This window comes from Stegostoma tigrinum, chromosome 30 (assembly GCF_030684315.1).
Source record: "Stegostoma tigrinum isolate sSteTig4 chromosome 30, sSteTig4.hap1, whole genome shotgun sequence".
Lineage (NCBI taxonomy): Eukaryota > Metazoa > Chordata > Chondrichthyes > Orectolobiformes > Stegostomatidae > Stegostoma > Stegostoma tigrinum.
In genome coordinates, this window is record NC_081383.1 from 37,365,167 (window position 1) to 37,379,712 (window position 14,546).

General features: G+C 43.3%; 1 protein-coding gene across 3 annotated transcripts in view; it reads right to left on the reverse strand.

Annotated features, from left to right (window-relative positions):
- The window catches only part of LOC125465899 (zinc finger and BTB domain-containing protein 7A-like), a 189,792-nt gene that overhangs the window by 128,984 nt on the left and 46,262 nt on the right, over positions 1-14,546 (reverse strand). The window contains exon 1 of one of the 3 annotated variants that reach the window (XM_048559871.2): positions 724-908. The exons of the other annotated variants lie outside the window; for them this stretch is intronic. Coding sequence (XP_048415828.1) covers positions 724-800 — 77 coding nt within the window. The 5' untranslated portion in view covers positions 801-908. Of the gene's footprint in view, positions 1-723; positions 909-14,546 lie in introns of those variants that run through there. 3 annotated transcript variants of the gene reach the window in all.

The following is a 14,546-nucleotide window of genomic DNA, read 5'->3' on the forward strand; positions in this document are numbered from 1 at the left end:
CAATTAAATATTCTTCTCCAATGACCCTCACACCGTCCCCCCCCATGCGATACATAAGTCAAATCATTGGAAATTAAGTACCAAGGGATCAAAAAAACACTTGTCTAAATTAATACGTCAAAGCCAATCACACCGTGGCAGAACAGAATTATAGTTTTGCTTTTCAGATGGAGCTCTTGATGAGCTAAAAGGAACGTCCAACAGTGATAGAGATACAAGAGTGCCCGAGATTAGCTGTCACTCCCAACCTGTAATCTGGAGCATTGATTAAAAACAAGCCAACTGCCAAACAAACATTGCGGGCCAGCATTTCTCCAGAAGGGCCAACTCAACCGAGCTAGATTTCCATTTTTAAAAAAACTTCAAAAACTGCGTGGGTTCAACAAATATCGTGGCACAGTGGTGGTGTCACTGCCTCTGAGCCAGAAGACATGGGTTCGAATCCCACCTGCTCCAGAGGTGTGCTTGAACAGGCTGATGAGAAAAAGATTTATACAGCAAACACCAGAACGGTGGACGTTTCAGGCAACACAGGGTGACGGAGGCGGAGGAAAGAGCTGGCCACTACAGGTACACAGGCAGGACGCTTTCTCCTCCCATCAAGGTGAGGGGCGAAGCCAGACCCAGGACGCGTTGAGCTGGGCTGGCAGTCTCACAGCCCCACTGTGGCTAGAGAGTCGTTACACACAGCAAAGAAAGTTCAAAGAACAAAAAACTACTCACATTTTATGATTGGCATTTCGCTTCTTCGGCTGCTTTTTGTAATATTTCTGTTTCAACAACATTGAAGACGACATCATGGTAGAGCAGCCGGAGGCGTTTAATTGTATCTTACAGTAGGAGGAAACTAAACTCAGGCTCAAATGGATAGTGACGAAAACATCACTTAAAAAAAACTCGCGAGTCACTCAAAGTGGGGGGGGGGGGGGGGGGAGGAGGGAAGGATGGTCTTTTGCTGGTGCCAACTCAGGTTCCTCGCCCTACAAGGTTCAGTAACTCCTCCCAGCACCTTGCGTGTTAATGATTGTATGTGCACTGGGATTAATTTGGGTCTCTCACACTGACGACGTTCAGTAACTCCTCCCAATCAAACACAAGGAAGCTACCCTAGCGAAAGGAGCCCAAACGAAAACTGCAACTTCATGCAATGTAATCTGATTTTTTAAATTAAAAGAAAATATAATTGCAGCAGCTATGCATGAGGATGCCGTCTATTTGCAGGCAGGATCCACCCTCCCCAACCCCTGCAGTTTTGGAGGAAGTGTAGCTCTCAGAGTTCACTGAGTAATCTAAGTTTCATCATGGGTTAAACTGGCAGGCATCAACTTGCTGCTGCTGGTCCCACTGATTGGTGGGCTGGTCTAAACAACAGCCAGAAATAGCGCTATAGCAACAAATGACCTGGAGCACAAAGATGGTCAAATGCATGACCAAATTTTCTTTTTTACGTAGGCATCAGATGAACAGGAACTGCTGGCGCTCCTGTGCCCTCACTGCTCAGGCCGACAAACCCGATTTTCTTGCTAGTCGCGGGGGGGGGGGGGGGGGTTCGTGCTGGTATGTAACACGACACAGTTTAAATCAGCCCCTCCCTGTAATTCCCTCACCGAACTGTGGTTAAAGTGCAAGAAAGCTCAACCGTCTTTCTTCAGTGACGACCCGTCTCTTAAAGGGGAAGTGTCACCCCTGAAGAAATGGCAACGTTTCCGTCTAGACTGTTCCCGGAACAGGCCGCTTGAAAAGAGAAAAACATGACACCAGCTTGGTAGCTGCTGTAACTATTTCACTTTTTCATGTGTTCACATTGGAAGGGCTTCAGATATCATGGCACCAGATTCTACAGAAATTTACCATCCCTTGAAGGATTTTTAATTACAGTTTTGATGTGCTTTCAAACACTTCCGAAGTGGAGAAATGTTCCGGCCCTATGCTAGCTCCAGTCAGATCAAATTATAGACCAAGTTTCTATCCCATAGAAAGGGTTGGGTCTGACTGTTGAGATATGGTCATGAGACAATGTACACCATGACAGAAAATATTCTTCAGCAACACAAGGCCAAGAATGTTAGATGGTGGAAAGTAAAGTATGGAAAAGTTGCCAAGAAAAACCCTTCAAGCAGCTTGCAATTAAACAGAAGCATAGCTGAGTGGCAAAGATTTATGAAGTGTCACAGTTAGTGAAGCCAAACAGTCAGCAGGTCAGTGTGCTATTGCATGCAGTGGACAGTTGTGCAGACAATAGCATAGAGTAACAGAGGTTTACGGCTTGGAAATAGGTCCTTCGGCCCAACTTGTCCACGCCACCTAGTTTTTCCACAATTAAACTAGTCCTATTTAAATTAGTGCCAGCAGCAAGGGGTCAACAGAAGAGAAGCTACGCAGCATATCCAGAGACGTGGGGAAAATATTGACATTATTGTCAGTTACAGGTTTGCCGAGAATTACGAATTTGGCAGCTTAAGAGAACTGGGCAGGAGCAGGATTGTTGTTGGGAGCCCGAGAAGAAACACGGACCTGACTACCTACGGTGGAGAGTGCAAATTTTAACAAAGACAGTTCAAGTCAGCGGAAAGGCAGAGGTCAGGGAGCAAAATGGATTGGTGTTAGACCATAAGACATAGGAGTAGAAGTAAGGCCATTCAACCCATAGAGTCCACTCCGCCATTTAATCATGGCTGATGGGCATTTCAACTCAACTTCCCCGCACTCTCCCCATAGCCCTTGATTCCTTGTGAGATCAAGAATTTATCAATCTCTGCCTTGAAAACATTTAACGTCCCGGCCTCCACTGCACTCCGTGGCAATGAATTCCACAGGCCCACCACTCTCTGGCTGAAGAAATATCATCTCATTTCCGTTTTAAATCTACCCCCTCTAATTCTAAGGCTGTGCCCACGGGTCCTAGTCTCCCTGCCTAACGGAAACAGCATCCCAGCATCCACCCTTTCTAAGCCATACATTATCTTAAGTTTCTATTAGATCTCCCCTCAACCTTCTAAACTCTACTGAATACAATCCCAGGATCCTTAGCCGTTCATCGTACGTCAAACCTACCATTCCAGGGATGATCCATGTGAATCTCAGCAGACATCATTCACTAAAGGGCTATAGTGAAACCAATGGGTTTCTACAGCCACCTAGTAGTTTAAGATTCACTGATTTGAAAACTGTTATGACCAGATTTGATTCCCTACAGTGTGGAAACAGGCCCTTTGGCCCAACAAGTCCACACCGCCCCCTTGGAGCATCCCACCCAGACCCATCCCTTTATAACCCTGAATACTACGGGTAATTTAGCATGGCCGATCCACCTAGCCTACACGTCTTTGGACTGTGGGAGGAGACTGGAGCTCCATGCAGACACGGGGAGAATGTGCAAACTCTGCACAGACAGTTACCCGAGGCTGGAATCGAACCAGGGTCCCTGGCGCTGTGAGGCTGCAGTGCTAGCCACTGAGCCACCGTGCCGCCCATGATGACAGGATGACATATCTCTAACAACAGCAACTCAGCTGAAGGAACTGGAAAGCAGCAAGCAACAAGTAGTGTGAGCAGAACAGGCAAAAGTGGGAAACAAACAAAAACGGAAAATCGCTGGAGAAACTCAACAGGTCTGGCAGCATCTGCGTAAAGAAATCAGAGTTTTTAAACTTCAAAGAACAAAAGAACACAGGTACAGGCCGTGCGGCCGTCCAAACCTGTGCCTCCGTTTTGGTATGGAAGAGCAAAATGTCTCACTTGCAGGATCCATATCCCTCTATTCCCTTCTTATTCATGTATTTGTCCAGGTGTTTCTTGAATACTGCTGTTGTGTATCTCCTCTGGCATTGCATTCCAGGCACTCACCACCCTTTGTGAGAAAAATTTGCCTCTTTTTAACATCCACCCCCAATGTTTCTTGAACCTATGTCCGCTAGTAATTGATCCTTCCACCCCGGGAAAAGCCTCATACTTTACACTCTATCCATGCCATTCACAGTCTTATAAACTTCTAACAGGTTGTCGCTCAACCTGTTGTGTTCCAGTGAAAACAAACCCAGTCTATCCAACCTTTCTTCACAGCTAAAAGTCCCCATAGCAAGCAACATCCTGGTAAACTTTTTACGTACACTCTCCGAAACATCCTTCCGTGACCAGAACTGTATGCAATATTCCAAGTGTGGCCTAACTAAAGTTCTATAAAGCTACAGCATAACTTGCCTGTCTTTATATTCAATGTCCCTTCCAATGAAGGTAAGCATGCCATAAGTCTTTTTTACTAGCTTATTGACCTGCACTGCCACCTTCAGTGATCTGCAGACTTACACACTCAGATCCCTCTGCATATCAATACTCCTAAGGGTTCTGCCATTCAGTGTATAATTTCCACCTGTACTTAACATTTCAAAATGTCACTTTGTCTGATTAAACTCCTTCTACCACTTTTCTGACCATGCCTCCAACTGATCTATATCCTGCTGTACGGTCTGACAATCCTCCTCATTGTCTACTACTCCACCAATCTTTGTAATATCCACAGACTTACTAATTAGACCAGCTACATTTTCCTCAATATCCTTCATGTAGACCATGCTATCCTTCATGTAGACCATGAATAGCAGAGATCCCAGCATTGATCCCTGTGGAACACCAGTTGTCACAAACTTCCATTCTGAAAAGCATCCTTTCACCACCTCCCTCTGTCTCTCCTATGATCAAGCCAGTTCTGCGTCCATCTTGCCAGCTCACTCCTAAACTATGTGACTTCACCTTTTGAACCGGTCTTCCATGAGGGATCTTGTCAAAGGCATTTATGGGCTATGGGCATCATTGGCAGATATCGACCATCCCTTAATGCCCAGAGGGCGGTTATGACTCAAGCACATTGCTGTAGGTCGAGAGTCGCATGTAGGCCAGACCAGATAAGGATGCAGATTTCCTTACATTCCCTAAAATTCCTAAAGGACATTAGTGAACGAGATGGGTTTTTCCAAAAATTGACAATGGATTCAAGGTCACCATTAGACTCTTAATTCCAGATTCTTTATTGGAATTTGAATTCCATCATCTGCCACAATGGGATATGAACCCAGGAACATTAGCTGGGTTCCTGGATTAATAATCCAGCGATAATATCACTAGACCATTGCCTCTCCACTGTTTGCTCCAGTTCTGAAAAGGAGTCACTGGAGTTAAGAGAGAAGCCTTTGAAATCTAGCAAGGCATGCTACTGAGATGCTTTTCTTTGCAGAAATCCAGGAACCAAACAGAAAGCTACCAAAATGCTAGTGTCCAGGGAGAAAGGAACAAAACAGACTTTTAAATGAGACAGGTGCAGCAGTTTCGGTTCTTTGAGATGCTAAACCACAGTTAGAGAAAAGTTCTCTCCAGCCAGCTTGTGAAAAGCAAACTACATGGATCTAGAAGTAATGGAATTTAAGGTCACAGAGCAAATGAATGCAATGAGACAACTAGGCAGGGAGAGAGATAGAGATAGAAAGAGGAAATATTGCAAAGCTTGAATTTGATTTGACACCAGAGTTAATTACACTCAAAGACAGAGATTCGAGAGTAGGGGAACTGAAAATCAGAGACCAGCCAAAAAACTTCAGAACTGAATTTCCATAATTGTTCACGGCATTCAGAAAGCCTAGGAATTAAGAAAACCACATGACCCTACATTCTGAAACAAAGCCAGTTAATCTGTTTACACCCAGAAAAATGCTTCTTGCCAAAGATAAAGAAGGAAGTCGACTCTATGTTTAGGCAAGGGATTATTTCAACTGTGACCAAACCCATAAGCTGATACTTGGAGATGGTCACAGTGTCGGACCTCATCAGATCTCTCAGCATTTGCCTGGTTCTAACACAACCGAACAAAGCAGTTGAATGCAAAGTTCATCCTGGGTCAACCACAGATGAGAGCTTGGTAACATTGAGAGACAGGTCAATCCTCACGACATGATGGAAACATAGAGCCGAGGTTACAATCAGATCAGCCATGATGGTGCAGCAGGCCCGCAGAGACTAAATAAAGCTGTCACAGCTCTCGGGAATTTATTTGGACTCTCTTCAGTTTCTCAGTCTGGCACTAGACTTGCAGAGCCTATGTTGGCAGTGAAATCCTCATAAATCTTGAAGTCTTCCACTAGCTTTACCAGTCAGATCTGACCATGTTAATCCCTCAAGATATTGGACTCTGTATTTTGACCATGGGCTCCCTCGTGCAACTTTTGCCTCCAACTCAGGAATACACCTGGCTTCTAAATGGCCCAGATTCTCCTTATTCTGGTAGCCAGCAGGTGTATGACTGCTTTTCTTAGACTGCTAAACTAACAAACTGCTTCTGAGAAAAAACAAACTCAAAACCCCAAAACAAAAAGACTTACCTCTTTACAATCATGGTATGTCCAGATGGTGATTTCAAGCAATTACTATCAATTTCAAACTTGCCTCTTAATCTGAAAAGTATATTGATATTTGAAGACCTTCAGTTCTTTATCCATTTCTTTTCAAATTCCATTGATCTGCGAAATTGCTTAAATTAATTGATCTCTCTCAAAGACAGGACAATTCTCTTCAGATTTGCGGTCTTCAGTTCCCCAGTTAAACAGGCCTGCCTGTTGTTTAATGACTCTCACCTTTTGAAATTGGGTTGTAGGTCCTCTTGTGGTGCGGTGGTAGTGTCACTACCTCTGGGTCAGAAGGCCCAGATTTAAGTCCCACCTGCTTCCAAAGTTGCAGAGTAACATCTCAGAACAGGTGGATTAGAAAATATTTCCAACTTGACCTTTGGAGGTGCATGTGATTTACCCTTTCAAATGATGGCCACTTTAAATTTGTTTACTAATCTTTCAAACTCAAGCATTTATCTAACATTTAACACTTCAATTCCCAACCTAAAATGTTATATTCCGAAAGAATGTGCATCATGAAATTATGTGTCTTCACAATGAATGGCAGTAGGAACAATGACTCAAGAAACTTGGCAAACAGTAACTTGAGGAAAACATCTAATTCAGGGAATCACAACTGTGATTTGTGGCTAAAAGAGCTGATTTGATTATAACATTTTCAAAAAGGAATTGGATTAACATTTTAGAAAGGGGAGAGAAAAGTCTGTGCCTTGGCAAACTTGAGGGGACTGGACTAATAACACAGTTCTCTCCATGAACCAGCACACGCACAGTGAGCCAACTTGCCTACAATGTTGGATTGTTCCATGAAAATAGTGAAAAGATACAGGTTCAATCTGGGAAAAAAAAAGGTAAAACTGACTCAAGGGAGGTTATTCTTACAAAGTGACTAACATGGAATAGACTCTCCATCCCTGCGAATGGAGGCAAGAATAGAAAGGCTAATAATTGGGTACTTGATGGGGGAGAAAAGACCAGGCCGTATCCTTCGGATCACCCAAAATGGGCCGAATGGCCTTCTTTGTAAATGGGCCATGTGAAACGGGTCACTGACCAACAAGGCAACACAAAGGGCTGTCTCCAATGGGGAGGTAGCCCATTTAGGAACAAGGCCAGGAGGGATTTCTTCACTCAAGGGTGGCAAGTGTTTGAGTTCCCTAGGACAGAGGCTGTGGAGACTAGGTCGGTCATTCATCCAGGATTCCAAGAAAAAAATTGATTGATTTACAGACATTAAAAATATCAATGGATATGGAGTAGACAGAGGGGAGATGGTGTTCAGGAAGATGGTCATCCATGAATGATGGAACAAGTTTGACAGACCAAATGGCCGACCTCCTACTTGGACCCATTTCCTCTGCTCAGTAGAGATGAAATTAAAAAAAGAAGAAAGTGATGAACAAATATATAAAGAACAAATTCAGCTCACAACCCTGTTCCACTATTCAATGACATCTGGAGCTTAACTCCATCCTATCGCTTTGTATCGATGACCCTTGCCTGCCTAAAATCTGTCAAGCTCCAATGGTAAATTGTCAATTGAACACTAGCCTGAACTGCTTCTCCTGGGAACTGAGGGTTAATTCATTATGAAACTGGACGCTATGATAGAAAGCAGACCTCATTCTGCTTTTTCACTTAATACTAAATTTTATTTATCGAATGCAATGTCACATGTGTCTGCTGCCTCACAGTATCTTAGCCAGTCTTCTTCACATTTTCTTCTTTGGAGGCCCATCCAGTTAAATTGACACAGATTCCTCCTTAACAACATTTTTTAAAAAAATCAACCTGCTCAGATGTGCTTATGATATACAAAGACATTGAGATATACAGCATAGAAGCAAACTCTTCGGTCCAACTCATCCGTGCTGACCAGATTTCCTAAATAAATCTAGTCCCATCTGCCAGCATTTGGCCCATATCCCTCTTAAATCCTTCCTATTCATATAACCATCCAGATGCCTTTTAAATGTTGTAATTGTACCAGCCTCCACCACTTTGTCTGGCAGCTCATTTCCATACACACACCACTCTCTGTGTGAAAAAGTTGCCTTTACATCTTTCCCCTCTCATCTTAAACCTATGCCGTCTAGTTTTGGACCCACTTGCCATTGGGGAAGACCTTGTCTATATATGCTATCCATGTCCCTCATGATTTTATAAACCTCTACAAGATCACCCCTTCCGACGCTTCAGGAAAATAGCTCCAGCCTATTCAGCTCTCCCTATAGCTCAAACTTTCCAACCCTGGCAACATCCTTGTAAATCTTTTCTCAACTCTTTCACCTTTCCTATAGCAGGAGGACCAGAATTGAAGAGAGATAATGGGAACTGCAGATGCTGGAGAATCCAAGATAATAAAATGTGAGGCTGGATGAACACAGCAGGCCAAGCAGCATCTCAGGAACAAAAGCTGACGTTTCGGGCCTAGACCCTTCATCAGAGAGGGGGGCGGGTTGAGGGTTCTGGAATAAATAGGGAGAGAGGGGGAGGTGGACCGAAGATGGAGAGAAAAGAAGATAGGTGGAGAGAGTGTAGGTGGGGAGGTGGGGAGCGGATAGGTCAGTCCAGGGAAGACGGACAGGTCAAGGAGGTGGGATGAGGTTAGTAGGTAGCTGGGGGTGCGGCTTGAGGTGGGAGGAAGGGATGGGTGAGAGGAAGAACCGGTTAGGGAGGCAGAGACAGGTTGGACTGGTTTTGGGATGCAGTGGGGGGAGGGGACGAACTGGGCTGGTTTAGGGATGCAGTTTTCCAAAAGTGGCTTAACCAATGTCCTGTACAGCTGCAACATGACCCTCCCAACTCACATACTCAATGTACTGACCAATAAAGGCAAGCGTTCCAAACACCTTCTTCAGTATCTACCTGCGACTCCACTTGCAAGGAACTATGAACCCGCACTCCAAGTTCTCTTTGTTCAGCAGCACACCTCAGGACCTTACAATTTAGTGTACAAGTCCTGCCCTGATTTGCGTTTCCAAAATGCAGCACCTCACACTTATCTAAATTAAACTCCATCTGCTACTCCTCGGCCCATTGGCCCATCTGATCAACATTCTATTATACTCTGAGGTAACCTTCTATACATCCAATATTGGTGTCATCTGCAAACTTACTAACTATACCTCCTATGTTCACACCCAAATCATTTATATAAATGACAAAAAGGTAGTGGACCCAGCACCTAACCTTATGGCACACCGCTGGCCACAGGCCCCCAGTCTGAAAGCGACCCTCCACCACCAGCCTGTCGTCTACCTTTCAGTCAGTTCAGCATCCAAATGGCTAGTTATCCTTGTTTTCCATGTGATATAACCTTGCTAATCAATCTACCACGAGGAACCTTGTTGAATGCTTTACTGAATTTCATATAGATCCACTGCTCTGCCCTCAACTACAAGGCTCCCAGATGAGGAACCTCAGTTTTAAAAATTCTCATTCAAACCCCTCCATAACCTCAATCTTTCCTAGTTAATATCCTGAGATATGTGTGCTTCTTCTATTCCAGCATCCTGTGACCTCCTAATGTTTCATGGTTCCACCAGCGGGTGGCCATTTTGTCAACTGCGGCCGTCGTTCATTTTTGAGTCCGGCCCCTAAACCACTTCATCCCTTTCCCTCCAAAGGCTCCTCAAAATTTACATCTTTAACCAAACTTTCAGTCATCCGCACTAATATTTCATCAAACAGTTGTGGTTAGATTTCATTTGATAAAATTCCTTGGCCAGTCTTATTGCATTAAAAGCATGTTGTTATTGCATTCTGATACCCCTAAATGTTCGATTTCCAATTTTAAGGCTAGGCTTCTTGCTACTCATTCTTACCCCCCCCCCCCAGAGAAACAGCTAACTTCCTCTCTTATTAACTCCTTTAAATCTTAGATGATCACAACTAGAATCACCTCTATCTTCTATTTTCAAGTAATAAAAGCCTAGTGTATACCTATTCTGATAACCCTTATTGGTGCCAGGACCATTCTGCACTGCATTCCCTCCAAGGCCAATAGATCCCTGAAGATACTGTTCCCAGAACCAAATGCAGTATTCGAGATGGGCTCTCAGTAGAATGTTGTATGACTGGAGCAGAACTTTGCATTCCATGTCGTTTGAGCAAAACAGCAACACTCCATTGGAATTTTTCCATTATTTTCTGTGAGTGTGCACTAGATTTTACAGATTTCTGGCTGCATAAAAATAAACTACAGGAAGGTTTCACATCAAATGTGCCACACATGTAAAAGATATTTTACGAGCCACAATCGCCAACCAAATTACATTTCAAATGCATTCCGTTTTTTTTGTGGCTGCTACTGTGTGGATGCTTCGAAACAGGATTTCTGAATCACATTACGACAAGGCAGTGAAAGCTGTAAATTGTCTCTATTTCTGTCAAATACCAAAGTCAAAATAATCACCTCCGGCAATCACCTGGAGATGGCTGAGATTTCCACAGGTAAACAGTGACTGTAGCAGAAACATGCACATCTTTAAATCGATTCAGAGATATGCTCACTGTAAAGTGCTCAAAAGGTAAAGAATCTTTAAACCTGACTATGGATAAATGTACACCAATCATTGAATGCAACATGGCAGGTCAAGAAAGAGGTTAATAAGGTATGTGGGATTCTGGACTTCTGTATAGGATACAAAAGCAAGGCGATGGTGTAGTGGTACCATTGCTGAATGAGTAAATTAGCTAATGGGCACAAGAGTTTGAATCCCATCATGGTTAGCTGGTTTAACTTGAAGTGGAGAATAAACCGTGGAGATGAGAGAAAGGAGAATGAACACATTTGTTCTCCATCTGTTGCTCCGATAACATTGATTAGATGTCGGAGTACACAGAACTGTATGGCATAGAAAATGGCCAATTGGTCCATCATTCTATTCTTTAGAGTCAATCTCCTGTCTTTTCCTCATGTCTTTGAGCACCATGTCTATTCAAATAATCATCCAATGCTCTCTCAATTGAACCTGCCTCCACCACATTTTCAGGCTGTGCATTCCATACTTTAATTACTCGCTGCATGAAAAACGTTTCCACTCACTTCACTCTTGTTGCGTTTGCGCATCCTTTGAATCTATACCCTCTCATTTTTTTTCCCCCTTTTACCAGCTGGAGCCAGATATTCCTGGTATTCCGGTGAACCTGAACTGCAGAAATCGGAGGGTATTCGATGTTATTGAATTGGACAGGTTTCAGAAAAAGGTTTATCAGGATGTTGCTGGGACTGAAGGGTTTGAGTTATAAGGAAGGGCTGGAAAGTCTGGGACTTTTTTCACTGGAGCGTAGGAGACTGAGGAATGACCATATAGAAGTTGAGAAAATCATGAGGGGCATGGATAAGTGACTAGCAAAAGTTTTAATCCCCTAAGGTGGGGAGTTGAAAATTAGAGGCTTATTTTTAAGATGAGAGGAGAAAGATTTAAAAAGGGACCTGAGAGACAACTTTTTTTCACAGAGGGCAGCACGTATGTGGAACAAACTGTTAGAGGAAGTAGCAGATGCAGATACAGTTAGATCATTAAAAGAGACACTTGGACAGGTACATGAACAGGAAAGGTTTAGAGAGATATGGGCCAAATGCAGGCAAGAGTGACTAGTTCAGTTTGGGAAACTTGGTCAGCATGGATGAGTTGGCCCGAAGGGTCCGTTTCCGTGCTGTGTCATTCTATTCGATCAGGGAGAAAAGGAATGCAGGAATCACACCCAACTCTGTTCTTGCAGAGGTCCACAAGCTGTCTTTGTGGCAGAGGGAACTGGATAGCAGTGAGAGACCAAACCCAGAGAATTTCTTTTCAACTTTTGACGCTTGCGGCCCAGAGGTCGATTCGTGTGTCACTATTGCCGTGGCAGAGATGACAAAACTCAAAATAGATCCAACACAGATTTGTTTGTGTAACGTTATTTACATTTAGCTAACAAATTGGTTACATCACAACTCGCCAAAAAGGTGCTCCCAAGCAGCATGGCCAAATAGTCTCATTCAAAATGAAGAATATTTGCAAGATTTGGCTTGATTCCAATTGCATCTTGGCAGAACTGTCATACACTATTTGTATCTTCACCATTCAGTAAATAATTGGGCTTTGGATCCTGATCTTGAGCTTTTATCTGGTTAAAGCCTATTCAACTTTATTTTAGAAAGGCCCCCCAAATTGCAACACAAATGTACTTGGCAAACTAGCTGTGTGCTTAGCAGGATCAGTCTGTATTGTGTCACAGTCTATAAACTTTCACTAACAAAACCAACAACAAAAAAAAAGGACTGGTTCCATACTACTTTTAAAATCCTTTCTCTGGTTGAAACAAGGAATAAGCAAGTTATATGGACTATGAAGACCCTTAGCATGATCCCCAGGTCAAAGAAGATAGTTGATCTCAGCTGGGGTGGGGTAGATACAGTAAAATTAAACTCAGGACCCAGGATGGGGGGGTAGAAAAACCAAGATCAGCCAACTGTGCCATTGCAGGTCAGTCAATCTCCAGAGATCTCCACAGGACACATGGATACGGGATACGGATAGGTGTAGACAGAGATAGAATGTGTTCAGTTGCATTTTATGTACAAGCTCTGCTATGACATGAATGGATGGCCACCTGGGTAAAGTCTTAGCAAATGCATTGGAACAGTGATAAACCAGTCAGTCCCTTCAGAAGGGGGTGCAGAACAAACATTATTATTGAGAAGAAAACAAAAAAGGTATGAATATTACTCGGACACGTTTGGCAGCCTATCCACAGCATACAGTGTGAGCTACCGAGCGTGCACCACATCTACAGGTATGGAAGAAAAGAAAACTTGCATTTACATTGTGCCTTTTCCTCATATCTCTGCAACCTACTTCTATCTAAACAATCATTCAATGCCCTCTCAATTGAACCTGCCTTCACCACATTTCCAGGCACTGCATCCCATACTCTGAACTACTTGCTGTGTGAAAAAAATGTTTTGCTTCACCTCACCCTAGCCATGTTTGCACAGCACTTTAAACCTGTGCCGTTTCATTCTTTCTTATTTTACAAACTGTATTCCGATCTTCCTGGTATTCAAGTGAAACTGAACAGCAGAAATCAGGCTACTGGATATTGTTAAATTGGAGATTTTCAGAAAAACTTTACCAGGATGTTGTCAGGACTGGAGGGTTTGAGTTATAAGGAGAGGCTGCGACTTTATCCACTAGAGCACAAGAAATCAAGGGGTGACCTTAGAGAGGTTTATAGATCACTAGGGGCAGAGGTAAGGTGAACAGCAAGAAGGCAGGGAGTTCAAAACCAGGGGGAATATTTTTAAGGTGATCTGTCTGACATCAGGACATTCCATAATGCATTACAAATCAATGGAATAGTTGTTAAACACCATCACGTTTGTAAAATCACAAAGATGACAGCCAAATTTACACACACTAAGTTCCAACAAACAGAAAAATGACGTATAATAATGTATTCATTCCTGCCTGCATTCGATGCTCAAGAGTTTGCAGTGGAATTTAACCTACAGCCTTTTCACTCAGAGGCTAGAGAACTATAACCGAGCCATGAGGCAGACACCTGGTATGTTCCGAAGCTACAATCCTGCTGCAACAGCGCGCTAGCTCTGCGTTGACAACATAGATTTCTCAATACTAGAGATGACAAGGTGTAGAACTGGATGAGCACAGCAGGCCGAGTGGCAATAGAGGACCAGGAAGGCTGATGTTTCAGATCTCAATACTATGTTGCCTCCTTGGATGCATGCCTAGAAAGGCAAAGCAGCCAAACCACAGTAGAAATCAAGTGCTCCATGCTAACACTTCCTTGCCAGGTTTACACAACAGTATGAGTAGGAAAAAAAGTCTTTACTTGACAGAGGAAGCTGGTGAAACACTGAAGCTGGTGAAACACTGAAACTTGAGGGAAGGGAAAAAAACTTGATGATGAAATCCCCAAATTGCAGCTCAAATAAAAGTTTTTTTTTCCCCCCTCATGCACCCAGCTGGAGGTCCTATTTCTTACGTTTATATCGGCAGGTGAATGAAAAGGACGACTGTGGATTGATGGGAACGTGGAATTTGGAACACAAACAGGTCAGCCATAGTCATATTGAATGGCATAGTGGTCTCAAGGGGCTGAATGGCCTGCCTTTGCTTCTATTTTGTATGTTTGTCC